The 19,089-nt window shown below is 34.1% G+C and overlaps 1 protein-coding gene, 1 long non-coding RNA gene and 2 other non-coding genes across 7 annotated transcripts in view; 3 read left to right on the top strand and 1 right to left on the bottom strand.

Annotated features, from left to right (window-relative positions):
• Positions 1 to 4,012, bottom strand: part of LOC100333843 (uncharacterized) — a 15,440-nt gene extending 11,428 nt beyond the window's left edge. The window contains exon 1 of the long non-coding RNA XR_001797020.4: positions 3,942 to 4,012. This is a non-coding gene — a long non-coding RNA (uncharacterized lncRNA). The remainder of the gene's footprint in view (positions 1 to 3,941) is intronic.
• trnav-cac (transfer RNA valine (anticodon CAC)) lies at positions 650 to 722 on the top strand. Its single transcript has one exon. It is a non-coding gene; the product is annotated as a tRNA-Val (tRNA).
• trnav-aac (transfer RNA valine (anticodon AAC)) lies at positions 1,467 to 1,539 on the top strand. Its single transcript has one exon. It is a non-coding gene; the product is annotated as a tRNA-Val (tRNA).
• On the top strand, positions 1,913 to 18,895 carry mat2b (methionine adenosyltransferase 2 non-catalytic beta subunit methionine). Of its 4 annotated transcripts, XM_073934509.1 has the most exons (8): positions 1,946 to 2,051; positions 2,606 to 2,794; positions 6,739 to 6,933; positions 7,046 to 7,160; positions 7,234 to 7,380; positions 10,351 to 10,544; positions 16,469 to 16,582; positions 18,482 to 18,895. In XM_073934509.1, the coding sequence occupies exons 2-8, from the start codon at positions 2,732 to 2,734 to the stop codon at positions 18,656 to 18,658; spliced, it is 1,005 nt and encodes a 334-aa protein (XP_073790610.1). In that variant the 5' UTR covers positions 1,946 to 2,051; positions 2,606 to 2,731; the 3' UTR covers positions 18,659 to 18,895.
• The last annotated feature ends 194 nt before the right edge of the window (positions 18,896 to 19,089 follow it).

The following is a 19,089-nucleotide window of genomic DNA, read 5'->3' as shown; positions in this document are numbered from 1 at the left end:
TCTGAAAACAAAACAGGTATTATGCAGTTCAATTTCCATTATATTTCAACATTTAATATTTCTCAATATCTCATTTCACATTCTATTGTTGTTTAATAATAATCTATGTTTTCATTATGCAATATTATTTATATATTATACCATATTTATACTTATATATTTACCTTTTCTGTTTGATCACATTAGTTTAAACAGCAAACACCATATGCAAAGTTTGTGTTAAGATGGTTTAGACAGTAATTATTTGTTATACAACACAAAACTTTTTTTTTACCTGACAATTCAGTAAACATACCTTTCCTATTGTCAACACTGGGCTTTTTAAATTCCCCGGCACGGAAATGACGAAACAGCGCCAAAAATCTACGTGTGGCCAAAAGTATATTGCATCGGTAGTGTTAAGCACTACCATAGAGAATGAATGGGAAAAGTTAAGGAAAGTAAAGCTTACCAGGATTTTATAAACTATTCGCAGATTTAAATCAGGAAAACTTAAGCATACAACCATATATTGCATAATGAAAAATTATAAAAATGTATTACCTTGCAAAAAAGCATTTAAATACCACCTGCACTAATTGTGAATAAATCGTTTCAGGTCTCTGTAACTAAAGGACATAGTACCATTACTCAACAGTCCTGACCACCAGTTTCCGTAGTGTAGTGGTTATCACTTTCGCCTCACACGCGAAAGGTCCCCGGTTCGAAACCGGGCGGAAACAACTTTTAGTTTTGCACTATTGGAAATCTGTTGTAACCTCAAGTGTGTAATAAAATACCAGAGGCTATACAGTTTCAGGATTGCAGCTACGGGGCTGCATTTTAGCAGGGTTCCCAATTATCAAATTCTCGGACTTTTCCTTGATTTTCACTAAGAGCCCATTTCTACAACAATTTAGATGAAGAGACTACAATGATTACAAAATAGAAAAAATACATGTGATAAAAATGATACATATTTTAGTTTACAAAAGCTATCTAGTCAACATAAAACAAGCTGCTGTTGTTCTTATACATTAATAATATAATAAATAGTGTTAAAATAAAAGCAATAATTAAATGTTTAATATGATAATACATATAACTTAATGGTTATTTACTTATGCTTTTGAAAAAAATCTCCCTCTATATATAGTATTTTTTGAAACACGACATTTATCTTTTCTGTCAACTACCTTTTAACGTGGAGTTTTAACACCCCATCTGATTAAAGTCACTACAAGTTGATAAGCATGAAAGGAATAAAATGGAGCTGAAAAATAGCCTGACCACAGTAATAGACGTAAAACAATATTCTAAATATTGAATAATGGGAACTAAAATATACTGTGCTAAACTAAAACCCCTGTTATTCCATGACAATACCCTGACCTTTTTAAAGTTCCATGATATCGCAGAAATAACATGAGCCGTGGGAACCCTGGGTTAAGGAGCTTGTATGTGTGTGTGGTTCAGCTTAAAACAGCGTTTCCGTAGTGTAGTGGTTATCACGTTCGCCTAACACGCGAAAGGTCCCCGGTTCGAAACCGGGCGGAAACAACTTATTCTTATTAAGTTGCTTGTTGACCTAACATTTTATAAATAATTTGTTCAATTAAATATGCTGCCTAAAAATTGGTGAACATGTTAACAAAACCTAGGCATGTACCACATATCTTCTTACCTATCTATAACAAAAACAATCAACACAATGTTATGACATTATAAAGTATATATATATATATATATATATATATATATATATATATATATATATATATATATATATATATATATATATATATATATAAACAAATTACTCGAATGTCTAGTTTTGTAATAATTGTGTAACGGTTGTATTCTCCTTAAGAACAACGTACAGTATTCAAAACAAAAACACATTCTTAACTAGGACTTTTATCCGTGTTGGGCTGGGACTTTTATACTGAAATCAACTCTGGCTGTTGCAGAACAAGAACTTCAACCCTCGTTTTCAAATACATGCTGAAGGCTTCACACTTCACACGCATTTAATCCAAAATATGCCTGGTTTTAACTACGGGGGTGATCAGGTAATTATCAAATGATTTTAAACGACTTGTGCGTGATGTTAATTTTAGCTTTAGTATTTGATCTGTAGAGATTAATCTGCATCTTTGTACAACGCTAATAAAGTCATATCCAATTCCTACATAAATGTTTCCTCGAAAGACTTGTATTTAACAGTAATCTGTATTCGTTTAGTTTAAACCCGTTTAATTTCGTGGCTGTAATATCTTTCTGCTATATTTAGATTCTGATAACGCATGTTTTGAGGAACTCTTTGTCATTCTACATTTGATTAAGGCATATTTTAAAACATTGTAAGTGCTTAAGTATTTCAATATATAATAATAATATATGACATTGATGATAGTCCTGTGTACTGGATCAGATAAAACAGCTGACGCGAACTAAATCGGAACTCAGCCGCATGAACTGCGTAAAAGTGCGCAGCGATGATGCGCCAGAAGGTTTGTCTTTGTTTGGGTTAAGTGCTGCTGTTTACACTGAACGGATGGGATAGAGATTCTCTGCTCTACATAACATAAACAAATGTCAGTGTTAAAGCGCGTATGGTTTACAGATCATATCGGACGCAGGCCTAATTTGACAGCAGGAGGCTAGCCGTTCCAAGAGGCTTTAAGGACTGAGTGGCGCATTTGAAATAGAGGTCTTTGCTCCAGGATATGATAGCTGTAGCCACACTGAAATGAGTATCAGAGATAAAGAGCTCAGCATACATTTTGAACCCGGCCACGTTGAGCTTGTCCAGGTAAGACTCTTGGTCCATTTTAAGGAAGTGCCTTCCATGGTTTGCAAGCCAAAACAACTTAGTTTATTTCAAATGAATGTCTCATGTTCCAAGCAGGCTTGGCTTGTGTAATGTTTTGTAATGCAAAAAATATTTACAAATGCTATGTTATGCCTATGACATACTTTTATTTTAAATGTTGATTGTGACAGAAGCGCAGATAAACGCAAACCTGTCTCAAGTCTGCCAAGTCTTCAAACTAGATAAATACGAACAATTTGATCTCAATACAGCAAAATGAACGAAACAATTAGTTAGCATGATGTTTAACATTGGCCTATTAAAACAACAGTGACATACTGCTGTATGCTCAGTGGCATTACATTTTAACCCGCTGTAGGTTAATCATATTAACAAGATTGTAAGCGTCTACAATTATGCAAGTCAGTGTTCTCTACTGTTTGCTTGAGAGGAGATTAAAACAAATGGAAATGTGTGGAAAATAAAGTCGAGCAAATGTAATTTAAAACGCATCTCTAACTAGAGCAAGTTATCTTTGGTAATAATGTTATACAAATGCAAAGAGGGACTGTGATCTATAATGAGATAAGTTTAAAATCCACCCAGCTGTAGTTCCACTAAATGTCCTGAGGGTGGCGCTTAATCTTTTGCGCCGTAGCCTGCACACAGAAGCAAGTTGTTTTTTTGTAGACTGAGGCTGCAGGTTTCAAGCGATTTTCTATTAAATAAAACATTTATATTTTATTTTAAATGGTTATAAAAACCAATTGGCTAAAAAACAATTTCACAATTGTGTACTTTGAGCTTAACGTATAGAAATATGTGTAAGCAGCCATTTACAACAACACAAAATTGCAAATATTAACCCATACCGAAAAAGTCATATAAAAAGGTCTAAATAGTGTACTCAGTTGACTTTCTAAAAGAAATAACAAACAAAACAAATTAATTTAACAAGATTAACTCTTTCCAATATCAGCATATGTGCAATTTACCTCAATAAAGCAAGCGAAGTTCCAACGTCTGAGGTAAGTTGTATTTACCGTTTTTCACGCGCTCCACTTAACTTCAACTTCAGAAACATAGTCAATCACCACTACGACAGCTAGTTTGATAAATGTATCAAAAAAACTGTGTAATATTTTACCTTTTTTTGCTTGTCTTGATGCCTGCCTACAGCCATTGTGTTTCCATCGCCATTAGACATTAACGTTACTCATTGTGTTTCCATCGCCATTAGACACCAATTAATGTAATCGACCAATGATGTTGTAAAGGCGTGTTCAGATTCTTTCACAAGCGGCTTTCATTGGTTCTCAGTCTTGTCAATCAAATTTGACCTGAGATCTTCTATGTGTTTTTTTTTTCTACATGTAACGGGCTCTATGCACAGCTAGAGTTTTTAAATAAGATAATTAACAGGGAATACATAAAACATTGATTTGTGCTAATATTGTGTAACCTGAATACAAATTCTACATATTAATTGTACATCTAGTAACACAAATGATACAAGGGATAAGGAAAAAAAAGTACATGAAAGAAAAACAGATAATTAAAGAAAGCAAAATATAAATGTATATCAAAATAAATAAAACATAAATATCTCAAACTATACTTCGATTATTTGGATTGTTACATAGGCGTACCAAAAGGGATCTGATAACTTAAAGGTAATGATTATAATAATATTATTTTTTCAGCAGTTGAATTGTTTGAGCAGCTTTTGCGATAGGCAGACAAATTCATAATAAAGTTTCAAGTCAATGCAAAAGGTTCTAAAATTAGGCAAACACTGAATAACTTAACATTTGTGAAGATGGAAAAGGCAGCAAAAAAGCGTTAAAATTTTTAACATTTTGTTCATTTCCTTATAATCTGACTCCCAAAACAATAAATTAATTTTCTTAAAGTTAAAAAGTTTTTTGTAAGCTGATCGGACAAGCCAAGATCAATTCTTTCTACAATATTGCATTCTAAAAATAAATGCGCTCTTGTTTTCAGATTAGAATTACAGAATGTGCATCGACAAGAATTGTTTATATTAAATTTAGTCAGTAAAGAATTACAGGGATAGTGATTATGAAGGATTTTTAAATAAAGTTCTTTTATCTTAGCCACTAAAAACTTATTGATACCAGGCCAAATTTTAATGGTGGACAGAACCGGGTTATTTAATTTCCACTTATCAATAGCTTTCGGGTACAAGCTAGACTTATTAGCAAAATTTCTTCTAACGAACCAATTATTACATTTAATATCAGTAATTTCCACCCCTCCAATAACTGATTTAGCCATTTCACATTTTAAGTCTGTATAAGCACAGGTTCTAGTCAGATGTAATAGGTTTGGAGAAATAGACTTTATAACCCAATATACTCTGGGCGAAATATCCATTCCGTAAAATGAAGAAACTAAAAGAGCAAACGTTACCTTCCGTTTTAATAATTCTAAAATAAAAACTATTCCTCTGTCCACCCATAATTTGATAAAAATAGATTTTTTACTCCGCAGCATATTCCGATTATTCCATATTATAGATTTGTGAAGGGAAAAATTGTGGCAGAAGCTTACTTGCTTCCAAAGCTTGTTTGTGAAAATTGGCAAGTTTTATAGGGAGTTTATTACAGCTAAAATCACAGGCTAATAAAAAATTTAGACCTCCACAATTATCAAATATAAATTTAGGAATGTAAAACCATTACAAATTAGGGTCAGCATTCAGGCAACGTTTAATCCACCCAATTTTGAAAACCTCATCAAAAGTAGGAAAGTCCAAAGCATTTACCCCTCCCTCTAAAATATTTCTTACCAATGTCTTTCTTTTAACATATTCAGTCTTGTTTTTCCACTAGAATTTAAATAACATAGAATCAATAGATGAACATGCTTTCCGGTCATGAAAGAGAGAGCAGGGTAAACAATGAAATACCCTCGGCTTTCGTCAATAACACACGACCATAAATAGTTACATTTCTTTGTAGCCAGCAGTTGAAAATGGACATCTGAATTCATTTAGAAAAGTTATTGGTAATTCTATCAGAGGTACTTTTAATTATTACAATGCCAAGATATTTTACTGAACTTTTTACATCAATACCTTCTATCTTATCCTATCTTATTCTATCTTAAGAACCAGCATACAGTTTTATTATACAACAAATCACTTCACATTCCTTAACAAGAAGGATCAAATAAAAAATAAAAGAAATAAAATAAATATAAAAATATAATAAATATAAAATAAATGTAATAAATAATAATATAAAAATGCATATATACAGATATTTTTTTATACAAAGATGGTGGAGCATATAACTTTTTTAATTGCTTTTCTATTTTTAGATTTTTAGATTTAGACTTTTATATATATATATTTATAGACACATTTCATATATACATATACAGACTTTTATTTTATAGACATTTGAACCTCTTTTTTTCTAGCATCATGAAGAGAGGTTTGCTTTTGGCAAACTTGGATTTATGTATGTGAAATAAATAAATAAAATAAAATGTTTATAAAACCAACATTGTTTAAAGAGTGATCCTTAACATAATAATCCAAAATCACATGTTTATAAGACAAGGAAAATGATTTAAAAATATTATGAGCAATAAAAGCTTCAACATTAATTAAAAAAAGTTGATTATATTGGCAAGACCAAGTTAAATGTGAAATAGTTTTATTAAAGCTTTCACAAAAACAGCATTCTAACTCAATATCAATTTTAAAACCAAATTGTCTATGTGTTGTATTATAAATTTGTCTATAAATCATATTTAAAAAAAAAACATTTACCATTTTAATCCTATGTATAAAGTAAGCTGTTGAATAGTTTTGTAATCTTCCTTGTCTCATCATCTAAACTGAATTGTGTAAAATATTTGTATGTAGTGTATTAACATTCTATTAGGGTAAATTACCACTGTTTTGCTTTTAGGATGAGGTCTACACACCATACCGGCGTGTGCTTGTGACTGGTGCAACAGGATTACTGGGCCGTGCTGTCTACAAAGAGTTTAAGAATAATGACTGGGATGCTTTGGGATGTGGCTACAACCGAGCCAGGCCTTTTTTCCTGAAGTGTAATCTACTGGACGAAGATGCAGTGCGAGGGGTCATTCAGAGCTTTCAGGTACCTTAATATCCATCATATTATTTCCCTAACCAGTGAGATCATCTGATATTGCTCTCCTACCACCAATCATACAGTGTTTAATGTGTAAAATATATGTTGTGAATGTCAGCCTCATGTCATTGTGCACTGCGCCGCTGAGAGGAGGCCAGACGTGGTGGAGCGTCACACTGAAGCAGCCATGAACTTGAACGTTCACGCATGTGCTACACTGGCAAAAGAAGCTGGTTAGTCAAATGACAAATCTATGATAGATATGGTTAAACATGGAATAGCGCTTATTAAAATATGTTTCCACAGGTGGCAGTTTCCTCATCTACATCAGCACAGATTATGTTTTTGATGGACGTAATCCTCCCTATGGAGAAAATGATGCTCCCAATCCTTTGAATTTGTATGGAAAGTCCAAGCTAGAGGGGGAGAGGGAGATTCTCAGACACTGCCCAGGTGTGTTCAGTTTTACTATCAGATGTGAACTGTTAATCTTCATCCAAGTCATTCAATCAGTGCTGGCTGCTAGGTTGTAACTAATTACTTTGTAATCTGGATTACAGTTGAAATCTGGATTAAGTAATCAGATTACAAATAGAGAGAGAGAATTTTGAGTTTATCGCCATTTCAGCTTCTTTGGCTATGTCATGGCATAAAAAAAGATCAAGTTTACCACAATTTATCAATAACACTTTTCTATAGTTATAAAAAAAATATTCTAACAATTAAAAGTCACCAACAGCAGTAAATAATACACAAGGTAAAATACATAAATAATAATAATATTGATAATATATAGGATAAAAACCTAAACAGTTTTTTAAGGTTTTCTTTTGATAAATTGTACAGTTTTGGAAGGATTCACATTTAAAAATATTTCATTTAAAGTCTGCCCAGATAAAAATTCGGATTCCAAGTATTAAGTACAACTAATTAGGTTATGTTACTTAGTATGCACATTATCAAATTGCATTTACTGTTTTATTAATTGCGTGATTGTATAATTTACAGTTAATTTGTTGGGTATGTTATCATAAATCTTGCTACATTCAGTCTTTATATATGTCAAACATTAGTGTTATTTGTATGTTTGTTCATTTAATACAAACTTTTTTTTTTCCAGTTAAACACTATAGGCTCTATTTTGACGATCCATGCACAAAGTCCAAAGCGCAGGGCGCAAAAGCATTCAGGGCATGTCAGAATCCACTTTTGCTATTTTAAGGACGAAAAAATCTGCTTTGCGCCACGGCGCATGGACTAACAGGGTTGAGTTTATTCTGTTGATGAGTTATAGATGTGTTTTGAGAATAAACCAATCTGAGTCTCATCTCCCATTCCCTTTTAGAGTCAGTTGCGCCACGCCATAGCGCATTTGCTTACATGGCGGACTTTGTAAGTGGAAAAACTGAACATTTCACTAGAGAGAAAACCGTTAAACAGACCATCTACAGCGCGAGAATGAGAGGATGAGCCTCCTCATTCTTTACTTTCACTTTCAATCTCGTGAATAGGAAAATGTGTTGTACGCACAGATATCCATTAGCCTATACATAATTAATTTTGTTTGTAAGCGCAAAGATTTGTTTCAAAACCATTTCTAAATTCAGTTCTAATTTCCAGCAAATGAATAAATGAACAATAATAATTATTATAGTTATGCTTATTATAGTTATTTCCAAATACACATGTTGTGCCCCATATGGTCTAAAACCTGACAGATGAGCAAATCTAAGCTTGTTTTTAATAAAAAACAAATATAAATATGCAAGTAACAAATAATAAAGCTTTATAACAATAGTACTATACAAAAGCAAATTGTCATGAATAAACTGAAAAAGCCCCCCGAGATGAAGAAGGCATAAAAAGCAGTGGTTTTTATATTTATGTAGGCTAGAAAATAATAATTTTTGTAATATTTTAATCCTTTAATTATTTTTCATTTGTAAAGATATTGCTGTACACCCTGTGTGTATTAAGCAATGTTTTAGTGAGGCGCACTCTAACACGCTCTGCGCTGGACTTTAGACCTCCTCTCTGCTGGTCTATTGAAAAGACTATTTTAGTCCCTCAAAATAGCAATGTGCCGGCAGTGCGCCAAAACTCACCTCCTTTTTTAGACCAGAACGCCTATGAGCGCAAATGCATTTGCTATTTAAACAGCGTGCTTCAAAACGACTCTTGCGCTAAGCTGAAACTACCAAATAACAATTGCATCGCGTCATGCGCCGCATTGCACCGGGTGTATGATAGGGCCCAATAACCTAAAATATTCACTTAATCCCAGAATAGTTTAGTTATTTGCACAAAAATATACAAGCTAAATACATTATTTATTTAAATTAATTTAGCAACACGGTGCACAAATGGTCACATTACATTCAGAAAAACAGATATAAAAGCTTTTAAATGATCAAGCAGTTATTTTTATCACTGTTATTTTAGTATCTGTCACGATTTAATAAATAATTTCCAAACTCACAATCCCTATCTTGTATGTAATGTCTCGTTTTATACACTCTTTGTTATTGATAAGAAATAATAAAATGTATTTTATTTTTCACATTGTATTTTTAGATCATTATGATATAAAATAATTAGAATTATGTGATGAACATTTTAAACATGCTACTTAAAAATAATTCAAAAATGTAGTCAGATTACATGATCCAAAATTTGAATAAAGATTATAGTACTACAAATTTCAAATTTGGATCACTGGTAATCCACCTAGCACTGGTCCTCATTCATCACCACAGCCGCATAGTGTCAGTACAATTTTAAAAGAAGAGAACTCAATCCTGGTTCTTTGAATGTAAATCAGATTTATTTTGTATATTAACAGAGCGAAAATCCATACAGCAGTAGATAGTGATGTGTATCCTGTCACATTTACTATGCAAATACAGTGCAAAGTTAAAGGTGTGTATTTGTGTATATTTAACTTTATAATGACACTGTGAAGGACTCATCGTTGCAGAAAGGCTTAAATTAACTTCACAACAAATATAACAAATAACAGTTGTAGTAATTGTAGTAAGGGAGATCTGCTTCAGTCTTGTCTGTCACTGTGTTGTTTATCTACATAACGGCAACAGCTCTTACGCACATATGAATGGTAGGCAGGGAGAACTAGCTCAGTTGCATAAAGGCACATGCAACAAAAACAACTACAAAGTCTTAACAGCTCAAATTACCCAGATTTAAAAAAAATATAATAAATAATCTGAGTTCAAACTTTACAGACAAATTCTGGATAAGCAAAAGACTTGTATATTAAATCTTGAAAATGGGGTAAAGTAGGTGCCCTTTAAATTAAATGCATAGAACTCCTTCACTTTTTATTATTTGCTTTACTATTACTCCTTATTACCCTGCACTATAATATTGGGAGAGCATGAAATGTGTGTTTGTGCTTTTGTGCAGGTGCAGCTATACTGCGAGTGCCCATTCTGTTTGGAGAGGTGGAGAAGGTTGAGGAAAGCGCAGTGACCGTGCTGTTTGAACGTGTTCAGGAGGGAGCCGAGAGTTGCACCATAGACCACTGTCAGCAACGCTTTCCCACATACACCAATGATGTGGCTCGTGTCTGTCGGAACATGGCTGAGAGAGCCCTTCAGGTGAGTGCCTTATAGAGTGAATATTCTATAGCAAACACTGGTGTCGTGCTCAGTTTTGGTCAAGCGGTGGATCTGTTGTTTACACCCAGTATTAAGATGTGTTTTTGTCAATCCAATAACAATTGATAAGTATATGAGTAAATGGGGTGAAATGTTTTGAGCTTTAACACTTTGACCACATCCAGAGGTGTTTGAAAGGGCATTTGACCACATGATGGCTGTTGTAGCGTGAAAACACATGTGGTTATTCGCATTCAAACTGCCAATAACACCTACTTGTCTGTTACTGATATTTGGTAAACGGCACCTTTAGAAATCTTTTCTGAGGAAATTGTTGATTAATTTTCCATAAAGTAAATGTTCTAAAAGTAAAACTGTCCAATGAAAGTTTGATAAAGATAAAAGTCGAATTTTAAGAATTCTAATCATTTTGACTCTTATAATTGTATCCTGTTAATGTACAACAGTACTGAAACGCAAATGGCTGTAACTGCCAATATAAATAGCATCTAATCATTATTTACTCGTATTGATAGTGATTCCTACTTTTGCATGGCAAATAGAATATACACTCACCGGCCACTTTACTAGTACTGGGTTGAATCTCCTTTTGTCTTCAGAACTGCATTAATCCTTCATGGCATAGATTCAAAAAGGTACTGGAAATATTCCTAAGAGATTTTGGACCATATTGACAAGATAACATCATGCTGTTGCTGCAGATTTGTTGGCTGCACATTCTTGATGCGGATTTCTTGTTTCACCACATCCCAAAGGTGCTCTATTGGATTGAGATTTGGTGACTGTGGAGGCCATTTGACTACAGTGAACTCATTGTCATGTTCAAGAAACCAGTCTGAGATGACTCGCGCATTATGACATGGCTTGTTATCGTGCTGGAAGTAGCCATCAGAAGATGGGTACACTGTGGTCATATAAGGATGGACATGGTCAGCAACAATACTTGGGTAGGCTGTGGCGTTGACGCGATGCTCAATTGGTAGTAATGGACCCAAAGTGTGCCAAGAAAATATCGCCCACACCATTACACCACCACCAGCAGCAGTCCAATCTGTTGATAAAAGGCAGGATGGATCCATGCTTTCATGTTGTTGATGGCAAATTCTGACCCTACCATCTGAATGCCGCAGCAGAAATCGAGTGTAAATGTATGTGAATGTAAACCCTAGAGATGGTTGTCTGTGAAAATCCCCGTAGATCAGCAGTTTCTGAAATACTCAGAACAACCTGCTGGCACTAACAACCATGCCACCTTTAAAGTCACTTAAATCCTCTTTCTTCCCTTTTCTGCTGCTCGATTTGATTTGCAGCAGATCATTTTGACCATGCCTACATGCCTAAATGCATTGCGTTGCTGCCATATGATTGGCTGATTAGAAATTTGTGTTAACGAGCAGTTGGGCAGATGTACCTAATAAAGTGACCGGTGAGTGTATGTTAAGCTAGATCTATTATTTCTAGAGTTATTTTCAATTACTGTAAAGAAGATATATCGTTAAGAAGTTGTTCTAATTGTAATTGAGCAGTGTTTATTGTTTTTAATCATGACTGAATGCACTTTCTGCACTGATAAGACTATTTATAATAGTTTAACAAATCATATGTAATAAATGAAAACTAATACATCATTATGACAAGCTGAAGCTTTAATCATGGTATACGGTATCATCCCAATATTGACCTAAAGCTGCAAAAAAGATTCATTTAACTGGCATAATAACCCCAAAATACTTTTTGTACACATATTGAAAGTGACTAAATACTTTAAACCAATTAAACAGAAAAAAAAAATTAACAAGTACATTAGATATCGGTTTTACAGTAAAGTCTCTTATTCCCACTTTATATTGTTGCTTATACCTGTGAACTTACACGGTAACTAAATGTGTTAGTAGTACGTAGTACTCCAGTGTATGTACACACTGGTACATAGTGTTTAATTGTGTAATACTGGTGTAACTACACACATGTAACAACCCACTGAATAGTATGTGTAAGTTTAATTGTGTAACAGGACGTTAATAACACAATCTTTGGTAAACTACCCCTTTAATGTCAATATTTGAGATGATTCTGCAGTTTATCTTAACTTATAAGGTATTTGTATATTTCTATATACACTTATACTTTTTGAAAGAAGTTTGCTGTTGTTAAAAGGCTTAGGTTTTATATATTACACAGTAATTTGTGACCATTTCACACTTTATATTGAGTAAACAGTTCCTGATGATTTACTTTATAATTACACTGGTATCACAAGGTGATACCATTTAATGTAGCATTAGTTCTGCCATTCTAATTCAGTGTTCAGAAGTACATGGTATGCAGGTGTTGAAGTGGGAAAACATCTGCAAGTAAATTACACAATATATGTTAGTTAATGCATTTAAATCAACAGTGAGAAACAGCCATGTAATAGTTATACCCTGAAGTTAAGTTCAGAAGTTACCAACTATATTTGAAACTATTAATATTACTTTTGATCTTAGTGCCTTATTAAGCATAAACTATAGAATTAATATTTTTGAGATTAATGCCTTTGTAGATGTCATAACGTTTACTTAAATCAGTTACTTAACCTTACTGTACATAGTTAATGATCAAATGGCATATAAACAGTCATAGAATTTTCATTGTTTTAGCAAGATGAACATGACGATTTTAAGGTTTGAAAATAAATTGCCTATTAAAAGTCCCATAAAATGATACTAAAGATCCTTAGATGTTAGTATCATTATTATTTGTTTTCAGCATATCTATAAGCTGGTGTGCTCCAAAACAGTGACAATTCGCTTTTATAAGAAAAAAAATAAAAAGCTGAAATAAACATGTAAAGCTTGTAGTTTATCACTTCTGCCTAAATGGAGCAATGGTTTTATTCACGTCACCACATCAAATCATAACCAATCAAATGCTCTCTAGTGTCCGACATGCCCCGCCCCCTTCAACAAGCTTCGCATTTGCTTTTCATTTGATGGACTTGAGCTTAACCACTCTTACTGGCAGAGCAATGATAAAACGAAACGCTATTGGCTGTTTTTTCTAAAGCGGAGGAGCTACACTATGTCCCACCCTCTCTTTATGTTTCGGTTCAGATTACGTCAAACATCGAATAAAAATCCACATTTTAAAGCACTTCATGGAACCTTTAAGTCTTTAAGAATTTGGTTTTGTGATGAAAACCCACTGTCAATACTTCAATTTAATATTATTATGAAACTTCAAAAGTTGAAATTTCAAAAATAATTATTCATAATAATGATTAAATTATTTATAATTATTTAGTGCCCATGATATCGATATTGTTTCCCAGAAATGGGTTGCAGCTGGAAGGGAATCCACTGCGTAAAAAACGTGCTCGATAGGTTGGTGGTTGATTCCGCTGTGGCGACCCCGGATTAATAAAGGGACTGAGCTAAAAAGAAAATGAATGAGTGAATGATATCAATATTGTGCATGTTAATTATCACAATATACTGAATTATTGAATATCAGAAAGCATATGTCCTATATTGATACTATCTTTGGTCTGGTTTGTTCCCATCACAGTTCAGCACTTAACTTTCACCTCAACTTATTTTTAAGATCTGTGCGAAATTATCCATTGCCATTGTTGGTAGGATTAGAGGAAGATCACGCAAACCTATATGTCAAACAATTAAAGCATGTACTGAATATTTAAGATTATCATTGTAAGTTCACTTGATGTCATTCCAGTCAAGGTGTGGCAGAAAAAAAGACAAAACAGAATCGTCTGAAGTTCATTGTGTGGTTTGAAGTCATGTCTGTTTAGGAAAATCTTAGAATAACATGGAAACAATGACTCTTATCACTCTTCTCATGTTAAGAGTCTTTGAGGAAATATTTTTACATTCACTCAGAGTGTTTTGTTTAGAACTAAGCTTTCTAAAGGGACATCAGAGATGTTATGTTTACCATTGCTTTGTGAAATCTGGTGTTTCGCTTTAGGGCAAAAAGAAAAAGCCACAGAAGATGTCTCTTAAGGAGCAGTCATGTTTACATTTAATTCCTTATGTAACATATCAGTACACAGATTTAGCTTGTATTCAAGTTGGTCAGGCAGAAGATTTACAGGAAAGCTGTTTGGTTTTTAAATGTATTACTTTATGAGCTGCATTATTGATGGAGGACAAAATAAAATGTTTTTCAAATTAAATTTAATTCATCTTTATTTCTATAGCGCTTTAACAATGTAGATTGTCAAAGCAGCGACACATAAAATAATATAGTAAATATAGTTCAGTTTTCAGTGTTGCAGTTCAGTTTAGCTCAGTTAATTGTGGTTTAATTTTTACTTTTGAAAGTTCAAACACTGAAGAGCAAATCCATCGATGCGCAGCTCTACAAGTCTCGAACCATGCAAGCCAGTGGCGACAGCGACGAGGAAAAAACTTCACCAATTCACGAAAGTGCAGAATTAAAAACCTTGAGAGAAACCAGACTCAGTTGGGCACGACCATTACTTCTATGGCCAAACCTTTTGTGCAGAGCTGCAGTCTAGGCGCCGGAGGCTGAAGAGCGCTGGATGTCCATAATGGAGAAGCTGCAGGTGGGAGAGGTCACAGGCTGGTGTACAGGCTGTCCCTTCAGGATCAATGCGAGGACTCGTCTGTCACTGGGGTCTTACATGGACCAGTCTCATGCTCTCCACTCCTCCATAATCACCACAGATGCTGCTCAGGATACGGCCTGGTCCAGGATTATGGAAAACTCGGAAATAAAAAGAAAAAAAGACTAACATAAGTGCAGATGCCGTTAAAATTATAATGTCTTTAGAGAAGTGTTCCCGGCTCCAGTTGCCCTAAATAATGCAGACTAACAATTCTTTAGAGGATTAGGATTTCAACAGCATTTGTGTTTTATGTGTATGCTAATGCAAAGAAGTGTGTCTTTAATCTAGTTTAAACTGACAGAGTGTGTCTGCTGCCCGAACTGTGCTAGGAAGGCTGTTCCAGAGTTTGGGTGCCAGATATGAGAAAGATCTACCGCCTACAGTTGATTTTGATGTTCTGGGAATAATCAATTGTCCAGAATTAATTGAGCGTAGTGGAAGTGAGGGGCTATAATACAGGAGCTCCCTCAAATACTGGGGAGCTAAACTGGGCTTTGTAGGTAGTCAATATTTTTTTTACATTTATACGATATTTAATAGGGAGCCAATGCAATGATGAAAGAACTGGAGTAATATGATTGTATTTCTTTGTTCTAGAAAACAGCTGCATTTTGCACTATAGACGAAGTTTGTTAATTAGGCCAGCAGGGCAACCACCAAGTACGCATTAAAATAATCTACTCGAGAGGTCATGAAAGCATGAATAGGCTTTTCTGCATCAGACAAAATGTTGCTGAATTTATGCTGAACCTTTATGTAACATCCTGGTATTTAATTCCTGAATAAATTTTGTGTGTATTTTTGTTGTTACTATGATTTGACTGTGGGGGAAACTTGAGCACCTAGAGAAAAAGCACACGAACATGCAAACTCTTCACAGAAATAAAAATTTATCCAGATGGGACTCGAACCAGCGACCTTCCTGCTGTGAGGTGCTAACCACTGAGCCACCATATAGATTGTAGCCCCCTCATATTAACTTTGTTTATTAAAACATATAGCCATCTACAATGACAACAAATATTACTTTAGCTTTATTTAAATAGGATTAGTCAGTTTTTATTCAGTTTGATTGATGTAAGTTGAGATGACTTTAAAATGTAATTTGAGTCAGGACAGCAAGAAGTGTACAGTGTGTATCATCTATGCAAAGAGAGAGAAAAAAAGGATAATAGTGGACATTTTCACTTAATATTTTAATTTTGCGGACATTGTTAATAAGTTACTGCAATCCACTTATTTCAAAATGTCATGTCTCTGTTGACCTCAGGACCAGTCATTGCGTGGAATCTTTCATTACTCTGCCAAAGAGCAGATGACCAAATATGAGATGACCTGCGCAATAGCAGATGCTTTCAACTTGCCCAGCAGCCATCTAATACCAGTGAGTAAACTGAATCCTGAGGATGAAAAGGTATCATCCTCATATCTTCTGTCCTACGATTATTATTATGTATATGTAATGTTCATGTTAAAAAGATCTTTTATCCACCATCATTCATCAAGCATTCATAATGCTTTATGTGAATTAAGGGAGTAGCATCTGTTAAACTATTAACAATCAGTCAAGTGTTTTTTTAAAACTTGGTACATTGAAGTTGTGTTTGTCACAAATTTTTACAAGGCAACTAACCTCAAAAATGAGAGTCTTTCAGCAGCAATATTACATACAGTTGAAGTCAGAATTATTAGCCCCCTGAATTATAAGCCCCTCCCCCCTCCCCCCCATTTATGTTTTTCCCCAATTTCTGTTTAACGGCTAATTATTCTGACTATCTAACTGTATACCATAGGAATGATATGGCAGAAAATTAACTTTTCCAAACCATGGTATACCTTGAAAACGGTTATCGTCCCATGCCTACCTGTCAGTCAGTTTTGACAATGTAAATCAGTAGTGTCCAAACTCAGTCCTTGAGCGCCGGTTTCCTGCAGATTTTAGCTCCAACTTGCTTCAACACACCTGCAAGGATGTTTCTAGAATGCCTAGTAAGAGCTTGATTAGCTAGCCCAGGTGTATCTGATTGGGGTTGGAACTAAACTTTGCAGGACACCGACCCTCCAGGACCAAGTCTGGATATCTCTGATGTAAATGGATTATTTTGTAGCACAAACTTATTATGTGAAGTGATTTGTTTCAGTTATTTCGAATGAAAGTTCCCTAAACCGGTTTGCAGTCCATTATTTGACATGCGGCAGTTGTGGAAAAAATGTATAATCTGTTTAAAACCAAACAAAAACAAAAGAATTATCACAGATGATTTCCATTACAAATACAGGTAAAACAGTACCGTTTTGGGACATACTCTGTTAGAGTTTATTGCTTTTAACATCCCACCAATAGAAAGCAAAGAAGTACCAGTAAAAGACACCAAAGGACCAGTACAGTTTTCATTGAAACCAACCTTATGATCCTTATGCAGAAAAAAGTAATTAGACTGATAGAAAATGTGGGGTAATTGGAGCATACAAATTCTTTATTTTTAAATTGAAGAAACTTAAGTTCAGTGATATGGTTAAGTTTAAAACAGCCGATTTATGTTTAAAGCTAGAAAGAAAGTACTTCCAAAATGCATACTGAAGTGTTTTGAAGAAAGACAAGGGGGTTATAATCTGAGAAAAGAACAACATTTTAGGAGGTTGAAAACAAGGACGACTTTAAAAAGTTTGTGTATGTCTTTATGTGGTGTGAAATTATGGAACAGTCTGAAACAGATTCTCAAACAATGTCAGGACATTAATCAATTTAAATAGTTGTATAAATATATGTATATTATTAAAGGAAAATAATGATGAATAGAGGTGATGAAAATAATCAAATAAGAGAAGTATGATGACATTTCAATTAATGGCTGTTTGCAGTACTATGTTATTATTGGGGTCTGTGTTATAAAAAGTAAATGCACACATGAAATCAAACATATAATATAGCAAAGATGCCAAAAAGATAAAATATGTCTCATGCAAAGCTCATATGTCTCATGTAAAAAGAAGAGATAAGTAAAAGAAGAAATAAGTTGAAGTAATAAACAAATGATGTGTGTGGTAATGGGGTGGGAAAATAATAAGCTTGTGCTTCATCCTGCACCATTTTCGACCATGTTGAAATGTGTTTTTTGTTAAAGAATGTTTATGTATGATACTCCTGTCTGAAAATAAGTAAATCAAATCAACATAATTTCTATTAAAACCATAACAAAAGCATTAGAACTTCTGTAAATAATTTTTTTTTTCCAGCAGTGTAGTTTCCTGTTTTGATCATTAACCTGTTGTGTGTTTGTAGATGACGGAGCAGCCTGCTGGAGCAGGGGCTCAGAGGCCACAAAATGCCCAGTTAGAGTGCTCTCGACTGGAGCTCCTCGGCCTAAGTGTGGAGTCTACCCCTTTCAAGAATGCTATACGGGACAGTCTCTGGCCTTTTCAGCATGACAAACGCTGGAGGCAGACAGTCTTTCATTAGAGCAAACCCAGAAGAATACAACAGGGCCTCCGAACCATCCCCCTCCCTCAAATCTAGCACCTTTGTTTGATGTTAAAGCATACATTTATTACAGCCGGCAGGTATTTCACCTTTATGTGTTTGTGTACGAATTGCACTGCGAGTTACTGAGTCTGTGCTCAACTGTTGTGTTTGATTCCTAAATTTTATTACTTTATGTAAATTACAAGAATATTTGATAAAGGGACAGTAAATCTACTTTTTTCTTGCTGTTTCCTGTTTTTTTTTACCTTACAAACATTAAAATCAGAAATTTACTTGAAGAAAAGATAATGCACTATAAATGAAGCTAAAATCAAGTCTTTCTTCATCAAGATTCTTTTTATGAATTGGATGCTTTGTGCAACAGATGTGTTTTTTTAAAGAGATAGTTCACCCAAAACTGAAAAATT

This window comes from Danio rerio, chromosome 21 (assembly GCF_049306965.1).
Source record: "Danio rerio strain Tuebingen ecotype United States chromosome 21, GRCz12tu, whole genome shotgun sequence".
Lineage (NCBI taxonomy): Eukaryota > Metazoa > Chordata > Actinopteri > Cypriniformes > Danionidae > Danio > Danio rerio.
Note: the sequence above shows the minus strand (reverse complement) of the source record. Positions and strands in the feature narration are given on the sequence as shown.